A 19,927-nucleotide genomic window follows, 5' to 3' on the forward strand; every position below is an offset into this window, starting at 1 on the left:
TTGCTTATCCACTAGAGCTGCATGGGATTATTGGTACTTACTACCTCCCACCTTCTGTAGCTATGATGGGAGTATTTTACACATTGAATAGAAACAACCAAATGTCACTGACTTCTCCAATAACACCCTTATTCCACAGTGATTTCCTAATGGGAACTATTGTGAGATTGTTGGCTGGTTCCTAAACTTTGTATTGGGTTATACTACATAATACCCATATTTTGAGGAGAGTAATGCAACACTTAAGGTTGCTTATCACTTAAGGTGATAATAAAGTGCCAAGCACTTAAATAATTCTAGGTGTACTTATATCACAATCTTTACCAACTGTCTTTTGCAGTTGCTGCCCTCTCCCCCGAAGTAACAGAACTTACTTTACATAAAACCATACTGACTGTTGCGAGTCCTGTATAAGCTTTTACATTATTTGGGCCAGGATGACTGTTCAGCTACCTGGCATATAGTAACCCAGTTCATTCCCTAGTTAATGGGATAAATTGGTCATAAACCTGTCACACGTGGGCTCTTCTGGGCTTCCCGTGCTATACCAAGATTTAACTTGTCAGTAAGACAGGCCTCGCTGCCTGCCTCAGGAGCATGCGTTGCCCAGTAAAACACAGGATCTAGGAACTAAGAAAGGGGAAGCGTTTCAACACTTAACCCCCCAAGGAAATAGAACTAAAAACTCTGAAAAGAGCAGTTTTCCTGCAGACCTGGAATATGCTGCTTCTGTCAAATATATTCATATTCATTGTTTCACTACATTTATAATTATTTTCTTCATCCAAGTAACCAGTACTTAGAAACAATGAGAAACCATACCCTGAAATTAGACGTCAAAGAAGGCTGCATGGTTTTTGGCGAAACCTGGTGGGTTTGCTGATCTTTGCCTGCCATACTGACTTCATGCTAAAGATTTCAGAGAGCTTAAGAAATTGCACTCTGTCATGCAGTGCTAACTTGCTGGGAAAGCTAGAAGGGGTTGTGGCTTTCCCATTAGCAACTAGCTGTAGATGCAGATGCTTCCACATCATCTGGCAGGGTAATGTCTGACAGCTTTTCTCATCTGTCATCTCAACTGTAGTTGCAAACTTCAGTGTGCCAGGAAGGCAAGTAGGACTTTAATTAAGTGGATGATAGAAGAGATCAGGGAACTGATCTGCCCTGAAGCATCCAGAACGCTGTCTGAAGCTAACTAAAACAAGAGGTGGTGGGCAGTCTTCACCTCTCCTTCCCTCCCAGCCAGGCTTAAGTGACTTATTGCTGTCACAAAATACATGGGAGTAACCGGCATTGCAAGCTGTCTTCTGCCTCCTACTCTGTTTTGTTTCTGCAAGTTTCGTATTAACAAGGTTAAGTGTATCTTATCGGTTTGGGGTTTACGCTGGTACCATCAAAACTCCTGCTGTTAATGTAAACGAAAAAAAGAAAGCACAGATTTTTATCAGCCATAATTCATAGAAAAAGATGTGAGGTCCCTCTTTCTTCTGTAGATAAACCACTAGTTCAGCGACAATAACTTTTGATAGACACCATAAGGCATAATATGCTTTCTGTAGCTTTAAATATGTCCACACTGGATTAATGAGATGAATTATCGTACCTTTTGTGTGGATACAGACTAGTTTTACAGAACTCACAACTTGGCTGAATTCCCACAACCTTTGAGACAGTCACTTAGAAATGTTACTGATCTCGGAATGTGATTAGGAAGCTGGTTACACAAACTGGGTGTGTGCAATCCTTGAGGTCAAATTAACAGTAACAGAAAAGAAATTAGAAACTAGCTGTGTAATTTCTTCCTAACCTTAGATCAATACAACTACTACTACTTAGATCAGTACCATTTTAAGCTCTATCCAGATGATCCAACTATTAGTAGGTAAGTACATTCCTTCAACCATAGGATCCTATATATGTATATATGTCTGCATTTTCAAAGGGAGAATGAGGTGCATTAGGAGACAGAGTTATCAGATACTAAAACTCCTGTCTACAAACTGTAGAGTGAGACTTTGGTAAGCCAAACCAGATCCTTTGCAAGCAAGTTGTAGGCTAACCTGACACGTGAAAACCAGCAGGAGTATGAACGTAGCTGGGCTTTGTGTTATTCATAGAGATGATTGATTCTCTAGGATTACTTCCTTTACTCCACAGATAAATCTCTTCTCTCAAGTGCTCCGATTAAAATAAGCAAATTGAACTCACAACCTAACAGTGTACATAGCTTTGTATTGGGTTATGAATTCCACACCTAACTACAAGGTTTTAAGCCAAAAGCTTGTATCATTTCCCCCCACTATATTGGTTTGTCTAATCTTAAATGTATCACCTCAGTTCACCAACCACCTCAGAGTTAGTAACTTCCCATTTCATTATTGCTGTAGTATTAATAGTTATATAACTATGGGTTTAGTATTACTTTTAAAACCTAAGTAATTGGGTTTTATGACAATATCTATGTTTTCTTTAAAGCCTTATGTTTTTAGAGCCAGGCAATGACAGGAGAGAACCCCTTTCATATCTGCTATCTTCTGGACATACTATTAACCTTACTCTGTGCTGGTCATTAAATAGGCATTTTGTAACCAATAACATAAGTCTTAGACAAAGACCACCCATTACACAAGCAGTGCGGGAAAAGCATTTGTAAGAAAATGTAAGACTAAGTAAGGCCTTGAATAGCTTTATTGAAATCTGTATAAATAAACATGCGCATTTCAAATGTAAACCCAAGTGAACTCAAGTGCAGACAAAATTTTAACCTCTGTCATGCAGGAGGTTAGTTTACATTTAAAAAAAAAAGAAAAAAAAAAAAAAGAAGAAAAAAAGAACTCAAAGCAGCTTTAAAATACCAGGATGAAAACACCAGTTTTAATATCAAGGTATAAAGCAAAGCCATGTCCAACAATACCTTATTTATATCCTGGTCAAATGCAATTTTTTTAAACTTTGTAATGCTAACATAAATAAATAATTTACCAAAATGTGCACTCACAGAGTGAACTTTTATTTACAATACACAATTTATAACCTATTGTATTTGATTAGTTCAAGTGAAGAACATCATACTTTTCTCCTTTTTCTTTTAAGTTATTTGTTTGAACAGTGGGACACAAAGCAATTCTCCAGGTAGCAGATATGTGACGTGTGCCCCTGCACTTAGAGAGCCCCTCGCAAAGGCAGTATTGTATACAAATCATCAATACATTCTTCCAACTAGACCAAAGGGAAAGCAGCAAATTAAAACATGTTTCAAACTTATTTTGGCATCCTGGACCCCTGAATGGAATTAACTGAAACCCAACTCAAAAGTTTGTACGCCTTATATACTGTACAGGTTCTGACTTGAACATGCAAATGCCAATTCTCTTATCATGAGTGACCTTTTCAGATATGCTGTAAGGCTATGGTGAATTCCATCAGGAACACACAAAGAAAATTAACAAGCCTACCTTTAAAACAGTTTTGTTCATTAACAGTTTAAAGGCAGGTTATATTGAAAAAATCCTCATCTAAGCCCCGATACACAGTCATTACTATGGATACAGAATACTATTAACTCTGACCCTATCACAGAGTAGTTTGCAAGCTGTCAAACTACAAAAACTGGGGAGAAAGAACTTACAGCACGATTTTAGATTTTGGACTGACACCAGATTAAAATTATGCATTTCTTAGAAGCGAGATAACAGGAATTATGTCTGCAGAGTAGATTCCAACAAGCAACAAAGGATACTTACAGTTAATTGAGAAACTTTTTGTTAATGCAGCATGAAATCCAGAACCTGTTCCACAGCAGCAGTAAGATGAACATAATATTCTGGATGCTCAACTATATCACAAAAGGTTAAAACACCTTTTCAAGCTATTTCTTCTATTGTGACCAAATTTAAAAAAAAAAAGAGTAAATTTGAGGGAGAAACAAAAATTTGCTGTTTCAAGAAAACTACTGCTTATATATTTATGACATTTTTACTTGTAATCTCTGTGACAGCCTAAAGAACATGTATATATTCATCAGAAACTAAACTTGGCAGTAGTATTCTTGCAGTACTAAGAAAATAAATGTCAGAAGTCCACAGATTTAACATTTTAGTTATTAACTCACATCCAAAACAGAAGAAAACATAATTCATCAGAACAGCAGCAGAAAACTTAAAAGGGGTTTATTTGTGATTTCCTATATATAGCTTGTGAATACAAGACTGTAAATGCATTAGAGACAATTTCTGTTTAAGTTTTTATTGTTTCACTTCAAGTACTGCACATGTTAAAATTTAATAAAGATTTACATTCTGTTATCTGAAATTCCCCATCTCAGATTTTTATTTCTAATTTGGTGGGCAATTTCCCTCTTTCAATAGGTATCCCCTGTAAGAAAGTCTCTTATGGCTTCTAGTTCTTCCATTAGTTAGTGTGCATACAATTTTCATTTTCTATATCATTATCATTTTCATTGCTGTCTTCATCACTTTCTAGTGGGATGCCTGTGGCAGCTGAAGCACCTTGTTTAGTTTCCCGGTCAAGAGGAAAAAAGCCAGTTCCACTGATCGTGTCCTGTCTCTGGTAGAAGAGCACATATGCTGCTTTGGACTGTAGAAGAGAGAAGTGTGATATGCTTATGAGACTCCAGCCAAAGCATTTACAATCCAAGTTATCCTTTTTTTTCCTCTCCTCCCAAGTGTACAAAGTAAAATTACAAAGAAATCCAAAGCTTTCATATAAGTTATTTTTGCATGTTGGAACAAACCATTTTGGTTTTGTGTTGTCCTTTGAAAGAACACAAACTGCTACCTACACATTTACTGCAAGGTTCACGGTATACTCTTCATTTGTCTTCCCTCAAGAAAAGAACATTATCAACAGTCCTGGTTTTAGAAACACAAAAGGTACTTGCCACTATTTGGTCCTCACATGCAGTGGACACGCTACTGTCATCAAAGTAGTACCATTTTCCATCATCCTTATTTTTTGCAAAAGCAGTATCTAGGACAAAAAAGGACAATGTCTGAGGACTCTCATCTTCACAGATGTAACACGATCAGTTGCTACAGTCTGTTACTGTGAAACACTTGACATTTAGCTAACTAAAACCTATCACAATTAGATTCAAACTTTCGCACACTTGTTAGGTTTTTTTTTTAAGCAAAGAAAGCTTAACCAATAACATTCCCCTTCTTAAAGAGAACACATGGCGACAAGAAACAGTCAAAATAAAATCCCTCAATCACTTTTTAATTTTTCCCTCTTCTTTCAAGGAGATGCACAATGTACAAAAATACAGGCAAATAAGACAAAATCAGTTGTAAGAGTACAGTAGCTCTTATAGAGATCTAATGTTTTCTCTTTCCACAATACGCATAGCTATAAAAGAACCTAGAATCATCCTTGAAAGCTCATTTCATATAGATTTTTGTGTTAAAACACTCGTGAAAGCATTTCAGGGGGATGAAAAAAATATAATCCCTCAACCAGTAAAAAAGCCATTGATTCAAAGTGATCAGTATTTAACCCAAAATAAACATGGGAAGAAAGCTGACTTTAGAATGAGGATATTTGAAATCAACTTACAATGCCCTCCTCCCATTCCTCCATAATGATTGGAAACAGCAATCAAATTGTAGCGGCAAGGCCCTGCATTGGGATTAATAAGGAACTCTGACATGTCCAAGTCACTGTTTTAAAAAACAAAACAAAACACAAAACAAAACCAAACACACAAAAAACAAACAACCAAAAGAAGGTCATGTTAATAAAATTTTTAACCATTTCACATTTTGCTGGTCTTTGAGCTCTTTACTTTATATTACCCCCAAGTAAAAGATACACTACACAGTGTATGTCTCACTCAGTAAGGAGTGGAACAGAAACCAGCAATCTTGGTCAAAACTACTGATAAGCGTTTTTCTATACTTACAGAATCATGGAAAGATTTGGGTTGGAAGGGACCTTAAAGATCATCTTGTTACAACCCCCCCTGCCACAGGCAGGGACACCTTCCACTAGACCAGGTTGCTCCAAGCACCATCCAACCTGGCTTTGAACGCTTCCCAGGGAGGGGGCAGCCGCAGCTTCTCTGGGCAACCTGTGCCAGTGTCTCACCACCCTCATAGTAAAGAACTTCTTCCTAATATCTAATCTAAATTTGTCCTCTTTCATCTTAAAGCTAATCCCTCTTATCCTGTCACAATGTGCCCTTGTAAGAAGTCTCCCTGGCACCTTCTCTTCTCCAGGCTGAATAACCCCAACTCCCTCACCCCGTTTTTGTAGGAAAGGTGCTCCAGCCCTCTGATCATCTTCGTGGTCCTCCTCTGGACTTGCTTGAGCAGGCCCATGTCTCTCTTATTTTGGGGGCCCCAGAGCTGGATGCAGTACTCAAGGTGGGGGGGGTCTCATGAGAGTGGAGTAGAGTGGGAGAATCACCTCCCTTGACCTGCTGGACACGCTCCTTCTGATGCAGCCCAGCATGTGGTTATCTACTACTACTGTATTTCCAAGTTGATACTTTCCACCTACAAGCATTTTGTTATCAGTAGTTACTGGATACATGCATGGAAGTTGAGAACAAAACCATTTCATATAATTGCTGAATTAAACATGCGCTCTAGTCATGCTTTTACACTTCTAGCACCAAAATACTTAGTTTCTTACTTAATTGGAAAGTCAACCAATGTGTCCAACTTGTCCCTCATGTATCTGCTGTAGGAAAAGCGCTTTAGATGAACAACCAGTACAGGGGGCAGTGACCACAAGTCTAACTTCTTGGTAGCTTGCTGATGCTCTTTACAGTTTGGACAATACCTAAAAAAAATATATATATATATATTTTAAAAACTGCAGTCCATCAGTACACTAAAATACATTACTATAGAGAAAGCCAGTAACTGAATGAGCTGAAACACACACACACTCCATCTTCTGTTACTAATGCCACTGATCTCCCTTCCACTCAAAGTGACATTGTGCAAGCATGCTCACAGTGATGCTTAACAGCATTCTGAACACAAAAGTAGCACCCCCCAGTACAGGATTCCCATCTTTTATAGTAGTTCCTCTACCATTGGTTAAAACACAGCTTTCTGATATTTTGTAAAAAAAAGAGATGAAGGGTTATGAAAATACTTCAGGAAAGCTGACTGTATGAAAAGCCACAAATAACAGACAACTGTGGTTCTTCCAAGTTTCAATTGCCAAATTCTTTTGCCTCCTATCCCATTTCACCTGTGACTAATACCCAGGAAAAAAACCAAAAATGAGGTCAGCCTCCTCCCCTCCCAAATAAAGGAGGATCTCTAGTGACAAAGCCTGGAATTCCCCAAAACTTCCAAGTATCCACAAAAGAGAAAGCAGCAGACCCTCTTTTTAAACTTAATTCTGAGCTCCAGGTGTTGATGAAAGTTTTTTAACTGCTACAAGATTCCTGGAGAAGAAGGATCTTATGGGAGCATCCTATAATTGTGAGTAGTCAGATACAACTAATTGTAATTTGAAAGAACCATGAATCAGAAGCCTCCACAAAAAACTTAATGGTTGGAACATGAATTTGAGAGGCCCTACTGACTATAGACATTCACTATCCCACAACCGCGTTGTTTAAGCACACCCCGATTTCATGTATCAATGCAAGGCAAGTTATATATCTACATAAAAAAAACCCTTCAGTATGCACCAAGCCTTCTCATCTCAAAGGAATATGTAAAACACTGCAGTGGATTTGGCACAATGTTATTCATTCACTGTAGATCACAGTTCATAGACTAGCATATCTTATGGATTTACCCTTCCTCCTAATTCTGAATGCACTAATTCTCTCCCATACAAACATAACCTTCTGTATATGGTAATGATTTCCAACTATGCCTGAAATGACTTCAAGATTCAAAATGCCATTAAATCAGTTAAGTATCTCTGTTAATGTTCAAATGTGGTTTGGATTACATTTTGACAAATACACAACAGAACATAATTTTAATTGTTTTGTTCTTACCATGGGTCTTCAGCACCTAGTTTTTCTTTTGTTGTGAACAGCTCAATGCAATCTTTTAATTTCACAAAAGGCTTTTTGGGAGGCTTATATTCCACACTTTCATGTTTTTCAAAATCCTAAAGAGAAGTATTTCTTGAGTTAAGAGAACAAATGAAACAAAACTCATTTTAGTGATGTCGTCTTACTATAAACAGTAACTACAAAGCTCCTATATATGGAAAAACTGATCAGAAACCATTCAAACAAAAAGTTTTCACAGCTTCAGATTTAATTCCCAATTAGTAAGCCTCAGAATTACTAATTAATTAGATGTGTAAATGAAGTTTATTTATGACAATGTATTTACTCCAAATAATGTGGGGAATTAAAAAACACAAAGCAAAACTTAGCTGTTTCTTTTGAAGACATACAATCCCTTACATTAATTAAGTTGTATTTTTCACATTTAAGTTTTATTAGTGCTGGAAATGGGAGCAACATGAACATCTTACCTCTGCTGCACTATCATCAAAATATCTCTTCTTCAATTCAGGATCCCAATCCAAAGCAAGGAAAGATCTTTCTAAGATTAAAAACATGTTTTCTTTTAATATTATTTCTCACTTTACATAAAATTGTATTAACTTTGGGCAAACACTCTTCAAAATAAACAATGCTAGCATGAATTTAAGATTAAAAAGAGAAGCACACACAATTTCTGTATTTTTATGAGTTAACTGCAGTAACAAATTCATTATTTATACAGAATTTACTACTGGATAGGAAGATATATTGAATAGCACAACGAGAGAACAAAACACTATTCTATGGAAGTGGAGTCAGAAAAAAAAGTATCAGAATCAAGTGCTGCCCAACATGTTCCCCATGACTTACCGTCAAGCCTAGGTTGCCTGTCATCAAATCTAATATGCCTGGTATCATCTTTGATGTAGTTTATGTCAGTATTGCCTAAATTATTGAACTGGAATGTAAACAATCGCTTTTTGTGTCCCATGAGTGGTTGACCTTTGCAAGTATCCTCAGTACATAATCCATTTTCAGAATCATTGTCACCTCCCACCGAGTCTTCTGACTGGCTGTTTTCATTCTCTGAGGGAAGTTCCTGATCCTGGCTGGATTCATCATCTTGTTCATCTGTTTCCATTTCACCTGAAACAGTCAGAAGAGTAAGGAGGAAGAAATTAAGTAGAAGAATAACTACTGAAGGACACTACAGATTTAACTTCAGTCTCAAATTGAAGACAAAATATTAAACAATTTTAGATATTCCAGTCTTACTTGGAGATCCTTCTTCATGTATACCATTCGGGCCGTTACCATTGATACCACGGTCCTTACAGCAATGTAGGGTTCCTTCAGTGTCCTCACTTTCGGTACATGTTTTTACATATCGACTAAATATAAAAAATGAAACAATAGTTAGAACCAACAGATTTTTAAGTATTTGCATTCTTCAAGCCAAAAAACCCAATGGTTACAGCAAATCTTTTATAGTGTACCGTATTCCTGCACTCCTTTCTGATTTAGTCAGAATAAAGAGTTTCATTGCCTGATGTGCACTACTACAGGTACACCTGAAATTCTGCTTGCCTTTTGGCAGTTACTTGATTTTATACAACGTAATTCTTTGTTATTAGTCTGCTTGTCCAGAATTCAGTTAACTGTCCATTAACCGTATTTTTTTTTTTACACAAGAAAATTAGTCCACTTACAGAGGAAGTTACACCAACAGAAAGTGAAGCAGGAATTTAAACTGGATGTTAAATGATTCTGATTTCTTCCGCATAATGACACTTATTCCAGTCTAGTTTCAGAAAGTATTTAACCATGTACTTTCACAACATAAATTCGCATATGCACTTGTATGGTAGATACTGGTGTTACAATCACAGCAGACTGACAAAACACTTCCATTTTACTAAATCTTAACAAACAGCTATGTATACAGCACAGTTAATTCCCCCAAACTGACAATACACATTGACTCTCTACTCTCTTCTCAAACAGTTTTTGGATGAAGTCATGTTAACAAAAAACAAATTAAAATTCACACTACTTCATTCTCAAGTGGCTAAACTTTTAGATTTAATACACATAAAAAGCAAATAAAAGACTAAGTACTCAAATCTATTCAGTTTGTACGCACTGCATGTAAACACAAGTTCCTACTGATTAAAACTATTAGCATTATTCATAGCAAACATGTTTTTCTTTAAACAGTAACCTTACCACATTCTTAGCAGCAGCAGGTTATACAGTTTATCTTCAGTATTGTTTCTAGGCACTGCTATGAGAAAAGGTTGACCAAAGAGTGAAGAACCACTATGGCTGTAGCTAGTGTACCTGCACTTTTCCCTTAAACAAACAGGAATTATAACTTGTTCTGTATCTTCTGTTCTATTGATAGCAATTTCAAATCTAAAAGAAATACAAAAGACAACTATCATTTAAGAGGCTATAAAGGGAATACAATTTAAAAAAAAACAAACCCCCCAACATTTGTTTTCATCTTATGTCTACCATTTCATCTTTTGCAAACAACAAACTGCAAAGATACATGAAGCACATATCTGCACTTACACATAAATGTCGTCACGTTCCATAATGCTACTCAGATTTTCATCCATGCCAAATATCCTGTGGAACCTGTGATTGTATATATCAGTAACAATCATCTAAAAAGGAAATGGAGTATACATCATTAAATCAGGTTAGTATGTGTTGAAATGTTCATTGTTGTGCTTCCTATAAGAAATCACTCTTACCTTATCTGCAGCAACACCAGACAAAGCTGACAATGCTATGCAAAGATCCAATATATTTCCAATTTTGGGAACAACTACTTTGTACTAAAAAAAAAGAATAAAATGTCACTTTATTTTCTTAAGAGAACAAATATACAAGAGAAAAAAAAACAGATAACTTATCACATGTTCAGCATGCTTCATGTACTTCTTTCAGATTCTTGAACTTAAGGTGTAAAGTATGGAAATCAACTAATATAAATTGCAAAAGCTACTGAAAAAGTAGTAGTTACTTTCACAACTTTACTCATACAATCATGCACACTTTGAACACTACATTTATTAGTTTACACAAAGTTTTTCTTTAATGTTATTTTATTTTCTCCATAAGACTAACAGCAGCAATCACTTAGATTTCTATTTCAACAGCACCTGCTTATTTAAGCATTTAAATAGTATGTATGCTATTCACCAGATTCTTAAATTTTGAATACAACACCAGTTGGTCATAAAGTATTACTGGGAATAAAAAAGCAATGGTAGACAATGGATAAAGGCTGATTTTAATATCCCATGCAGAGAGAGAACTTGATGATTAACAGTCAAAGAAAACCTCCCTCTGGCTTCCCTGCAGTTTGCAATGAAACTCCACACAGGACTCTTACCTGTTATTTGCATAATAAATAACGACAGGATTAATTAGAAAGAAGGTATTATAACTTTGCAATTAACTGCCAAGTACAGCATGTGTCTCGTATCTCCTTAAGTCTTACAGTTATTTAGACTCACAAAAGTACTGAACTCGTACTCTTCCCAAAAATCTATTCATTCCTGCACAGCCATCTCACGTATCACACAGGGTCACCCTCAACTACTGCGTGTCCCTTGTGCAAACCAGTTCTCACAAATAACTGAATTTCTAGCAGGCTCATCTCCCAACAGTTAATACACGTCCCTTTACCTCTGCCTTCCTTAATTCATATTGCCTTTGAGAATACTCCCTTTCCCCCCACCTTCTCTCCTATAGTACTCTGACATTAGGTGTTAAAGGCTTTTTGCAAGTCTGCCTAATTGCCTGTGTCCTATTTATTTCCCCTATCCTTGCTTACCCTATAATAGAACCCTTTAATCACAATCTTGTTACTGTAACCTATGTACATTGTTTCATGCTATTCTAAGGGGTACAAGACCACCTTCCTAAAAAAAAAAATAATAATTAAAAAAAGGCAAAAGAGATATTCTTTACAAATAAATCTCATGTGAAATTATTGATTTTGACTATTAAGTGGTAGCACAGAAGAATTCAGGACTGCTAATATACTTAGTCTGGTTTTTTTTTGCACCAGTTATTGCCAAGATTTGCCTTCTGAGGCTAAGAACTGAGAAATTAAGCCTGGATTAAGTGTGTAAGTATTTTAATAACCATTCAAATTATTAAAAGCAACACTAAAATAAGAAATGAAGACAGCATATATTTTAAAAATTAAGAAGCCTTTTTAATACAACCATAAAGAAATTATCAATATCTCCTTTGAAACTGATAGAAACATGAGAAGGTATGTATAGCCTTCCTCAGGCTAAGTGGGATTTCAGAACACTAAAGCTTGCTGTATTTGCTGACTGTACTTATACATTTAATATAAAGCAACTCAGATTCATTGTTAATGCCACATGAATCAGGAATTTTGTACATAAATTTAGAGGCTTACCTGCATAGGCTTTGCAAGTGGATCCATTCTAACTAAATAAACTTCCAAAGTACGCTCTTTTTTCATGGGCAGTGGAAGTGTCAAATAACAAAAGGGATCAAAGGTTACAGATATCTTAGCACATTCAGGACAAACCAGGGTGGATTTAAAAAGGCCGTGAAATATATCTACGATGATGGAATCATTTCTTTTTAAATGGTTTTCCCAGGCTTCTTCAGCAACCACCTGTAATGAAAGCATGACCTGGGTTATGACAACGTAGTAAGAAATGAATAGTGAGAATTATTAGTGAGACTGAATTACCTATATGCTTGTAACTCAGTGTTAGAAGAGTTTTCTTAAAGCAAGAGTACTGGAGAAAGACAGAATGCTGCATAGTGTAGGTATAATAATAGAACAACAGAATGGAAATTGTTTTTCCAACTCTTTTAACACCCTTCCACCCCACCCAATTGTCTTCTGAATAACCTGAAATTTACATAGGTATTTGAAGATCTCCATTTTAAGGTCTTGCCTTAATTCCTGAAATCTCTTCCAGGAAAAGCCACACATGATCAGTGCCCCAACTTTTCGATGTACAATCATGTAGAAGTATCTTGCAATGTATAGCCTTGACTAAAACGAAGATCAACACCAAAACACTACCTTGTCTGGCCTCCCATCTGCATCCTTTAACTGAATGTACGGTTTCTTCCTAATTCGATTCAAATCCTCATGTAATCCATCCAAGAGAAAAGCCAGTAGCTCTTGACAGTCTTGTTGCTGATAACCAGAAAATTGTGGTGCAAATCGTCCCACTTGTGTCTAAAAAAAAAGTAAAAACACAAATACTTCTGGTACCTTAATTGTTATAAAGAATACATACTTCCAATATGCCACAAAAGAAAGCTGAAAAGGTAAAATGTGTAAAGTTATAAAAGACAATGTTTTCAATGGAGACAGGAAGCCAAAACTAATTCTCAAAAACCAAAGCACAAGGGCAGTTCATAGAATCATAGAATGGTTAGGGTTGGACAGGACCTTAAGATCATCTAGGTCCAACCCCCCTGCCATGGGCAGGGACACCTCACACTAAACCATGTCACCCAAGGCTCTGTCCAACCTGGCCTTGAATACTTAAATATACATCCAAGTGTTTTAACAGTTAAATGAATGGTCTGCATACTGACGAATATGACTTCAAAATTCTTATTCTCATATATTTCCATGAATTTTGTATACTTAAACAGCAACGCCAAATGACAAAGCACATTCAGGTTAAATTCCCTACTGACCTTAAATGCTCTTGGGGTCACATAGTTGTATTTTCCTGACCACATTTGCTTGATAAGCTCTGCGTAAGATTTTGCTATTTCACCTCGCATTCCCAAAGGATTGTCAAAATTCAGCTCTTCTTGATATTTATCATTGAGGAAGTATTCCGTAAGAGGAGGTGTGTTGCTCAGACACTGTAAATAGAAAGAACACCGATCTGAATTATTTCTAAACGAAGATTTGAGACAGCTCATTCTTTTCTCGGTACACAGCAAACAGCTTTTATTCCTAGTAGTGGTGACCCCAAGCCTCCCCAGCCTCACAGATTTGTGTTGTCAGTTCTGAACTAATTCATGCAGCTAAGGGGAGAAACACTTGTTCTCTCAAATCCACACAGAAGTGGTCAGAGTTTTCAAAAGATTATTCTTAGCATGAACCTAAATGAACAGATGGACTAGCAAGTTCTACCAGACACACAGAACCAATAGAGTGCAAACCACGCTAAGGTAATTATAAATAAAACTACACTCTAGGTAAAATTCCATGTTCAACCTGAGTGATCTGACAAACCCTACTGCCCAAAGCAGTCCTGCTCCTTCTCTGCTGATCCTCATCTGGCTGCTCAACAAACACGTTCATCTCGTCTGTAAAAAAAACACCTGTTTTTCCTCCACACTTTTCCTCTGGATTATTTTTGGTCTAGGTACAAGATCAAAGCAGTTCAGGTGATCAGCTTAGTGTGAAGAATGTCCAGAACAAATAGGCAAAAATAGCAAATTTTTTCTATAGGTCCTTAGTGAAGCACTACACAATGTGCTGACAGTGGGCTGTTTCACAAAAAACCCCTCTAATTTATCTTTTTCTAATTTTCACCTGACAAATTAGTCATTTTCTCAGAATATTAACTTATATTTGTATGCATAAGTCAGGAATATTACTACAGATAATTTCTCTTTTTCCTTAAAGCAATTTCCACACTCCAGCATAAGATGACACTGACAGTAGTACTGGAAAGCACAAGTATCCATCTGAACACAGCAATTTCTGAGATACAGAGCTGAGACTTTCCTAAAATATCAGATGCCACAACTTTTAAAAGAGTAGCTGCTAAAGGAACTAATACAGTTGGCCACATACCCACTGATCTTTTCAACATAACTGACAAAGCTAAGTAATTGCCAACATCTTGACTTCTTGAAAAGGCTGAAAATGGAGAACTATTTAAGACCATGATTAAGGTCACAGGGAAAAAAGCATCCAGATGGCAATTTGGAAGCCTTTATTCTTATTCACTCATGATGGGGTATGCTGTAGGTTATCAAGGAAGCCTTATGGAAAGCATCAATAAAAACCAAGCAACCAAAAACCAAACCCCAAGCAAACCAACCACACACTCCCCTCCCCAAACCAACACAACAAAACCCCACCAGATAACCAAACCAACCAAACAAAACTCCAAGCCCAAAAAGCTATTAGAACTGAGACAATGTACTAGACAACAAAGTCAGCAGATCTATGTGCCTTGTTCAACCTTATGGGTTTGGGTTTTGTGTTTGTTCTGAAACACTGATACATGTAAACTAACAAGTATACTGACAGATGAAGAATAACAGAAACAAAAAAACCTCACCCCTAAACAAATGTGGTAAAACTACAGGAAACCATCTGTGAACTAAAGAAGTAACAGAATGGCAGTTCATTTCAGCCTCCACAAGTCTTCTGTAACCAACAAAACTTAAAAGTGCTCAGTCTCTGGACCCAAACGGGTCATTTAGACTGTTAGGAAAAGACAGAACAGAATGTAGAAACTCCAAGACCAACTATGAGACAAACCACAGCAGGGAAGGACTGTTCTTCAACATGATAGAGGTTAACGCTGAAATTACAGTCCCATGTTACATATTGATTACTTTGGGAAAAAAGGAAAAGCAAAAAGACAATTTCTCTGTAGCAGAGCGATCTGCGGATAGCTACTTATGTAATCAGTATCAAGCAATCATAAAATCAACCTCCAAAAAAGTCAGATCAAATGTGACTGGATGAAACAATGCTTCCCACAAGCTGTGGATCAACTGTATTACGCAACACTGCATGTGTTGTTGAGGCACATACACCCTGGAAGAACTCATCTATTAGGTCAAAAAGGGGACGTAATCCCCCGTAAAGACACAGTCTACTGTTTAGAGAGCACAGTTGTAAGTAGCAGGGTGTGGGAGGCATTAAGATGCACAGAAAAATAAACCATACATAATTGTTATTTTTAGTGCCTTTTATATATATCAGTGCTGTTGTCTCACTGGAATAGTGTAATTCCAACACTAGACTATGATCTTGTCAGCAAGTCTATCTGTCCTATGAAATCTTCACAGAGGAGGAAAAATAATAATAAAAATGGTAATGTTATACTTCTCTAAGTCCATATACGTACAGGAAAACTGATAAAAGAGTTTACTAGGACTCCAATTGTTTAATTAATAGAAAGAAAATAAAATGAATGAAGAAAGAAGGCCACCAAGAGAGTCAATGGCCTGGGGGCACTTGCCCCATGAGAAAAAGCTTAAGCACCGGGGTTTGTTCAGCCTGCAGAAGAGACTGTTTCAGGGAGACCCAACAGCAGCCTTCCAGTACCTACACAGAAGTTAAAGAGAAGACAGAACCAGGCTCTTCACAGTGATGATGAACAGGAGGACAAGAAACAAAGGACATAAACTTGAACAAAGAAATGTTAAGGATACAAGGAAAAAAGTTTTCACTGTAAGAACTGTCAAGCAGTAGAGCTGAGAGGCTGTGCAGCCTTCTTGGAGATATGTGACCCAACTAGGTAAAGCCCTGGGCAACCTGGTCTGAAATCAGAGCCAACCTTCCTTTAAGCAGGAGGTTACACTAGAAAACTCTTGAAGCTCCTTCTAACCTGATTATCCTATGATGCTAAGGTAACAAGGAAACATTTATTCACCTCCCATAAGAGGTATTACATAGAAATAATGATTAAAATAAAATTCTGAAACACAGAAAACATCATTGTCTATTATGCCAGTGAACTGGGGAAATGAACTGACAGCAAGATCATGAAATCAAGCTAAAAATTTCAGCTCTCTAATAAAAAAAACAAGAGTCAACTGAAAGAAAGATCCAAGTAATAGAAGAAAGTAAATTACTTTACACCTGCCTATCCTGCTTTTATCTGAAGCAAGTAGCGTCAGGCATGGTGAAAAGCACTCAAGCTAATACACCCCTCAACTCAAACTCTGTATGTCTATGGCAACTGAAACAGAGCACTAAAATCTTTACCATTTCAGGTTTTGGTGAAAGATGTTATGACGTCTGGATAAACTCACAACCATTAGTAACTGTTAATCAGCTTTCTGGAGAAAGAAAACTGCTGAAATAAGCCATTGCAAAGTTATCAGCAGCTGTTGTTCAAAAGTCGAGTGTATGTTATCATACTGATGGAAAAAAACACAAATGAAAACATGTGTGCGTGAAAAAAGTGGTTTTAATTAAAACATTTACTTCCATTGTTCTCCTATTCTTGAGTCACAAAACAAAAACTTTATGAACTCTCAGATTTTCACTGCAAAAGAAAAAAGAAAGGCATATCCCACATAGCTCTCTCTAATCACCAGCATCCTTCCAAAAGGGCAAAGCAGTACTCAGGAAACATCCACAGGTGGCAGCAAAGTAACGCTCCACGAGATTCATATTTTTTCTAACTTTTTCAGCTTAGAAGACAGCCAGGTACACCAGTGAATGTGAATAAATACTTCAGTGTTAGCACTGAAGTAAATTAGCATTAGATAAATGGAACACACCTTTAAAAGAATCTGAAAAAATTCACAAAAGAAAGTTTCGATACAACCAAAATATGAAACAATATTGAATTATTGCCTCTTAAAATATAATCACGACGAAAGACACCTCAATAAGGTAAATAAGCTAGCGTAAGTAACCAAAGCACATGAGAGAATCACAAAATAGTTGAGGTTGGAAGGCACCTCTGGAGATTGTCTAGTCCAATCCCTTGCTCAAAGAAGGGTCAGCTAGGGCACGTTCCTTGGGTCTTTGTCCAGTTAGGTAATGCCCATCTCCAAGGATGGAGGCTCCACAGCCTCCCTGGAAAACCTATTCCACTGTTTGATAACCCCCACTGTAAAACAAAGTTTCTTGTAGTTAACTAGAATTGCCTGTGCTTCAGTCTGTGCCCATTGGCTCTTCTCCTTACAGCAGGTACCACTGAGAAGGAGCTTGCTCCATTTTCTTTGTTCCCTCCCACTGGGTATTTATAGAGGTTGCTGAGTTCACTCTGGAGCCTTCTCTTCTCCAGGCAGAACAGCCTCAGCTCTCTGAGCCTCTCCGTAGGTCAGACGCTGTCAGATTTGAGGCCACGTTCCTGGCCTCTCACTGGACTTGCTCCAGTATGTCCCTGTCTCTCTGGTACTGGGTAGCCCAGCACTAAGCACAGCATTCCAGGGGTGTCTCACCAGTGTAGAGTGGATGGGAAGGACCAGCTCCCTTGACCTGCTGGCAATACTCTGCTCAGTGCAGCCCTGGAGGTTGTTGGCTGCTTTGACCACAAGGGCACATGCTAGCTCATGTTATGCTTTTTGTCCAGGGGGACTCCAGGGGGACCTCCCGTGCTCCTGTCAAGTTGCTTTCCATCTGGTCACTGACCTCTATACCCAAGTGCATAGTGGTGCCTGGGGTTGTTCTTCACCAGGTGCAGGCCTTTGCATTTCCTTTGACTGAACTTCATGAGCTTCCTGTCTGCCCATTTCTTCAGCCTGCTGAAGTCCCTCTGAATGGCAGCACACTCACCTGGTGTATCAGTGCCTCCTCCCAGATTTCTGTCATCTCTAATCTTGCTGAGGGTGTACTCTGCTTCATCATCCAGGTCAAAGCCTACAAGCACCTAATAGGCCCAAGCAGAATTCCCTAGTCTGCCACCCATGAACTATTCAGGTCCATCCCTTTGTTGCCTCCAAGATTAAACAAGATGAAATGTGATCAGTGAGCCAGAGGTATTATTACATCTCTAGCCAGAATAATCCAGTGTTACTCCAATAACAGTAGCAGGTGAAATTAATGGCAAATTAGTGCAGTGAAATGTATGCTTTTGGTGTAATTGGAAAAAAGGCAGAAGTTAAGGGGTGGCAAGAAAAAAGAAGACAGTAGAACTCAAAGCATGCAAGAAATGTTAAAAGCAAAACACGTAATTCTATCACTAAACAGCACCTTCCATGGATTTCTTCAATAACATTAAACTCTGGACAATACTTTCTTTAAGAGATACTGTAGGTGGAACTAAAAGATATTTTACACTTCCTTGCCAAATAATGCATTTGAAAAAACACCATCAAGGACGTACTAAAGGTACCATGCCAAACTAAAAGCTGCTCTGCCCAGTAATCACCTAATTTTCTTACCCAGACCACTGTCTTGTGAATCAGCAAGATTCTATTTTTTAATTTCAACTGCAGTTTCTCAGAATTTATTTGAACACTTGATTCCCCAGATATAATTGAAAAGCAATGAAATCAAAGCTGATCAATTTAGAATACAGACTTAAGAATTAAATCCAGGTAACACAATGGAATACTGATGTGAACTGCAGCAAGTTTGTCAAGCCATGTAAGCTTCCTACAGGCAATAACCTATGTTTGTACTTCTCCCCTAAAAGGTTACTTTCAAATCTACATATATGCAAATTCACTCATACCAGTTTAACAAAAGTTTAAGTAATCAAAATTATCCTGTTTTTTTTAATCAGTCTAGCCCGAAGAACAGCGTGGCATCGTAAGAAAAAAAAAAATCCACTATGCACTAAGAATATTCTTTTAATTCAACTTTTGAAAGGCAACTCTTGTGTATATGCTAGACACGAACATATTCTTGGCTTTTGTTCTGCTTTTCTTTACAGCAGCTTAATGAGGCAATTCAGTCATGAAAAGAGGTTACATGCAGCTTTTTTGTTTAGAATGGATGTTGCAAAATATATGTCCCTCCCCCTTCTGGTTTAGCCAGCTGTCACGCAGCACGCTAAAAAGAAGAAAATTAATCACTTCCTGCACTGTTCAACTTCTCTTTAAGTATCCTCATGAAAACATTTTTAGAAACAAGAATAAACTGAATATATGTATTATATATACACATATATTCCAAACTTATATAAAGAAGTATGGAATAACCATGGAATAACTCCACATACCATTACAGGCTGAGGGCTGACTGGC

General features: G+C 37.4%; 1 protein-coding gene across 7 annotated transcripts in view; it reads right to left on the reverse strand.

The window, feature by feature from the left end:
• Positions 1 to 2,670: 2,670 nt before the first annotated feature.
• Positions 2,671 to 19,927, reverse strand: part of USP15 (ubiquitin specific peptidase 15) — a 59,595-nt gene continuing 42,338 nt past the window's right edge. For 5 of the 7 annotated variants that reach the window (XM_062609074.1, XM_062609073.1, XM_062609075.1 and 2 more), the window contains 14 exons: positions 13,718 to 13,891; positions 13,089 to 13,247; positions 12,444 to 12,668; positions 10,756 to 10,839; positions 10,571 to 10,665; positions 10,220 to 10,408; positions 9,269 to 9,384; positions 8,864 to 9,139; positions 8,482 to 8,552; positions 7,991 to 8,106; positions 6,655 to 6,804; positions 5,575 to 5,678; positions 4,901 to 4,989; positions 2,671 to 4,596 (listed from right to left, as the gene is read on the reverse strand). In XM_062609074.1, coding sequence (XP_062465058.1) covers positions 4,411 to 4,596; positions 4,901 to 4,989; positions 5,575 to 5,678; positions 6,655 to 6,804; positions 7,991 to 8,106; positions 8,482 to 8,552; positions 8,864 to 9,139; positions 9,269 to 9,384; positions 10,220 to 10,408; positions 10,571 to 10,665; positions 10,756 to 10,839; positions 12,444 to 12,668; positions 13,089 to 13,247; positions 13,718 to 13,891 — 2,034 coding nt within the window. In that variant the 3' untranslated portion in view covers positions 2,671 to 4,410. Of the gene's footprint in view, positions 4,597 to 4,900; positions 4,990 to 5,574; positions 5,679 to 6,654; positions 6,805 to 7,990; positions 8,123 to 8,481; positions 8,553 to 8,863; positions 9,140 to 9,268; positions 9,385 to 10,219; positions 10,409 to 10,570; positions 10,666 to 10,755; positions 10,840 to 12,443; positions 12,669 to 13,088; positions 13,248 to 13,717; positions 13,892 to 19,513; positions 19,719 to 19,927 lie in introns of those variants that run through there. The other 2 variants (XR_009962904.1, XM_062609078.1) reach the window with 2 other exon arrangements.

Source organism: Pezoporus occidentalis, unplaced genomic scaffold, assembly GCF_034315485.1.
Source record: "Pezoporus occidentalis ecotype Australia unplaced genomic scaffold, CSIRO_AGI_Poc_V1 ctg134, whole genome shotgun sequence".
Classification (NCBI taxonomy): domain Eukaryota; kingdom Metazoa; phylum Chordata; class Aves; order Psittaciformes; family Psittacidae; genus Pezoporus; species Pezoporus occidentalis.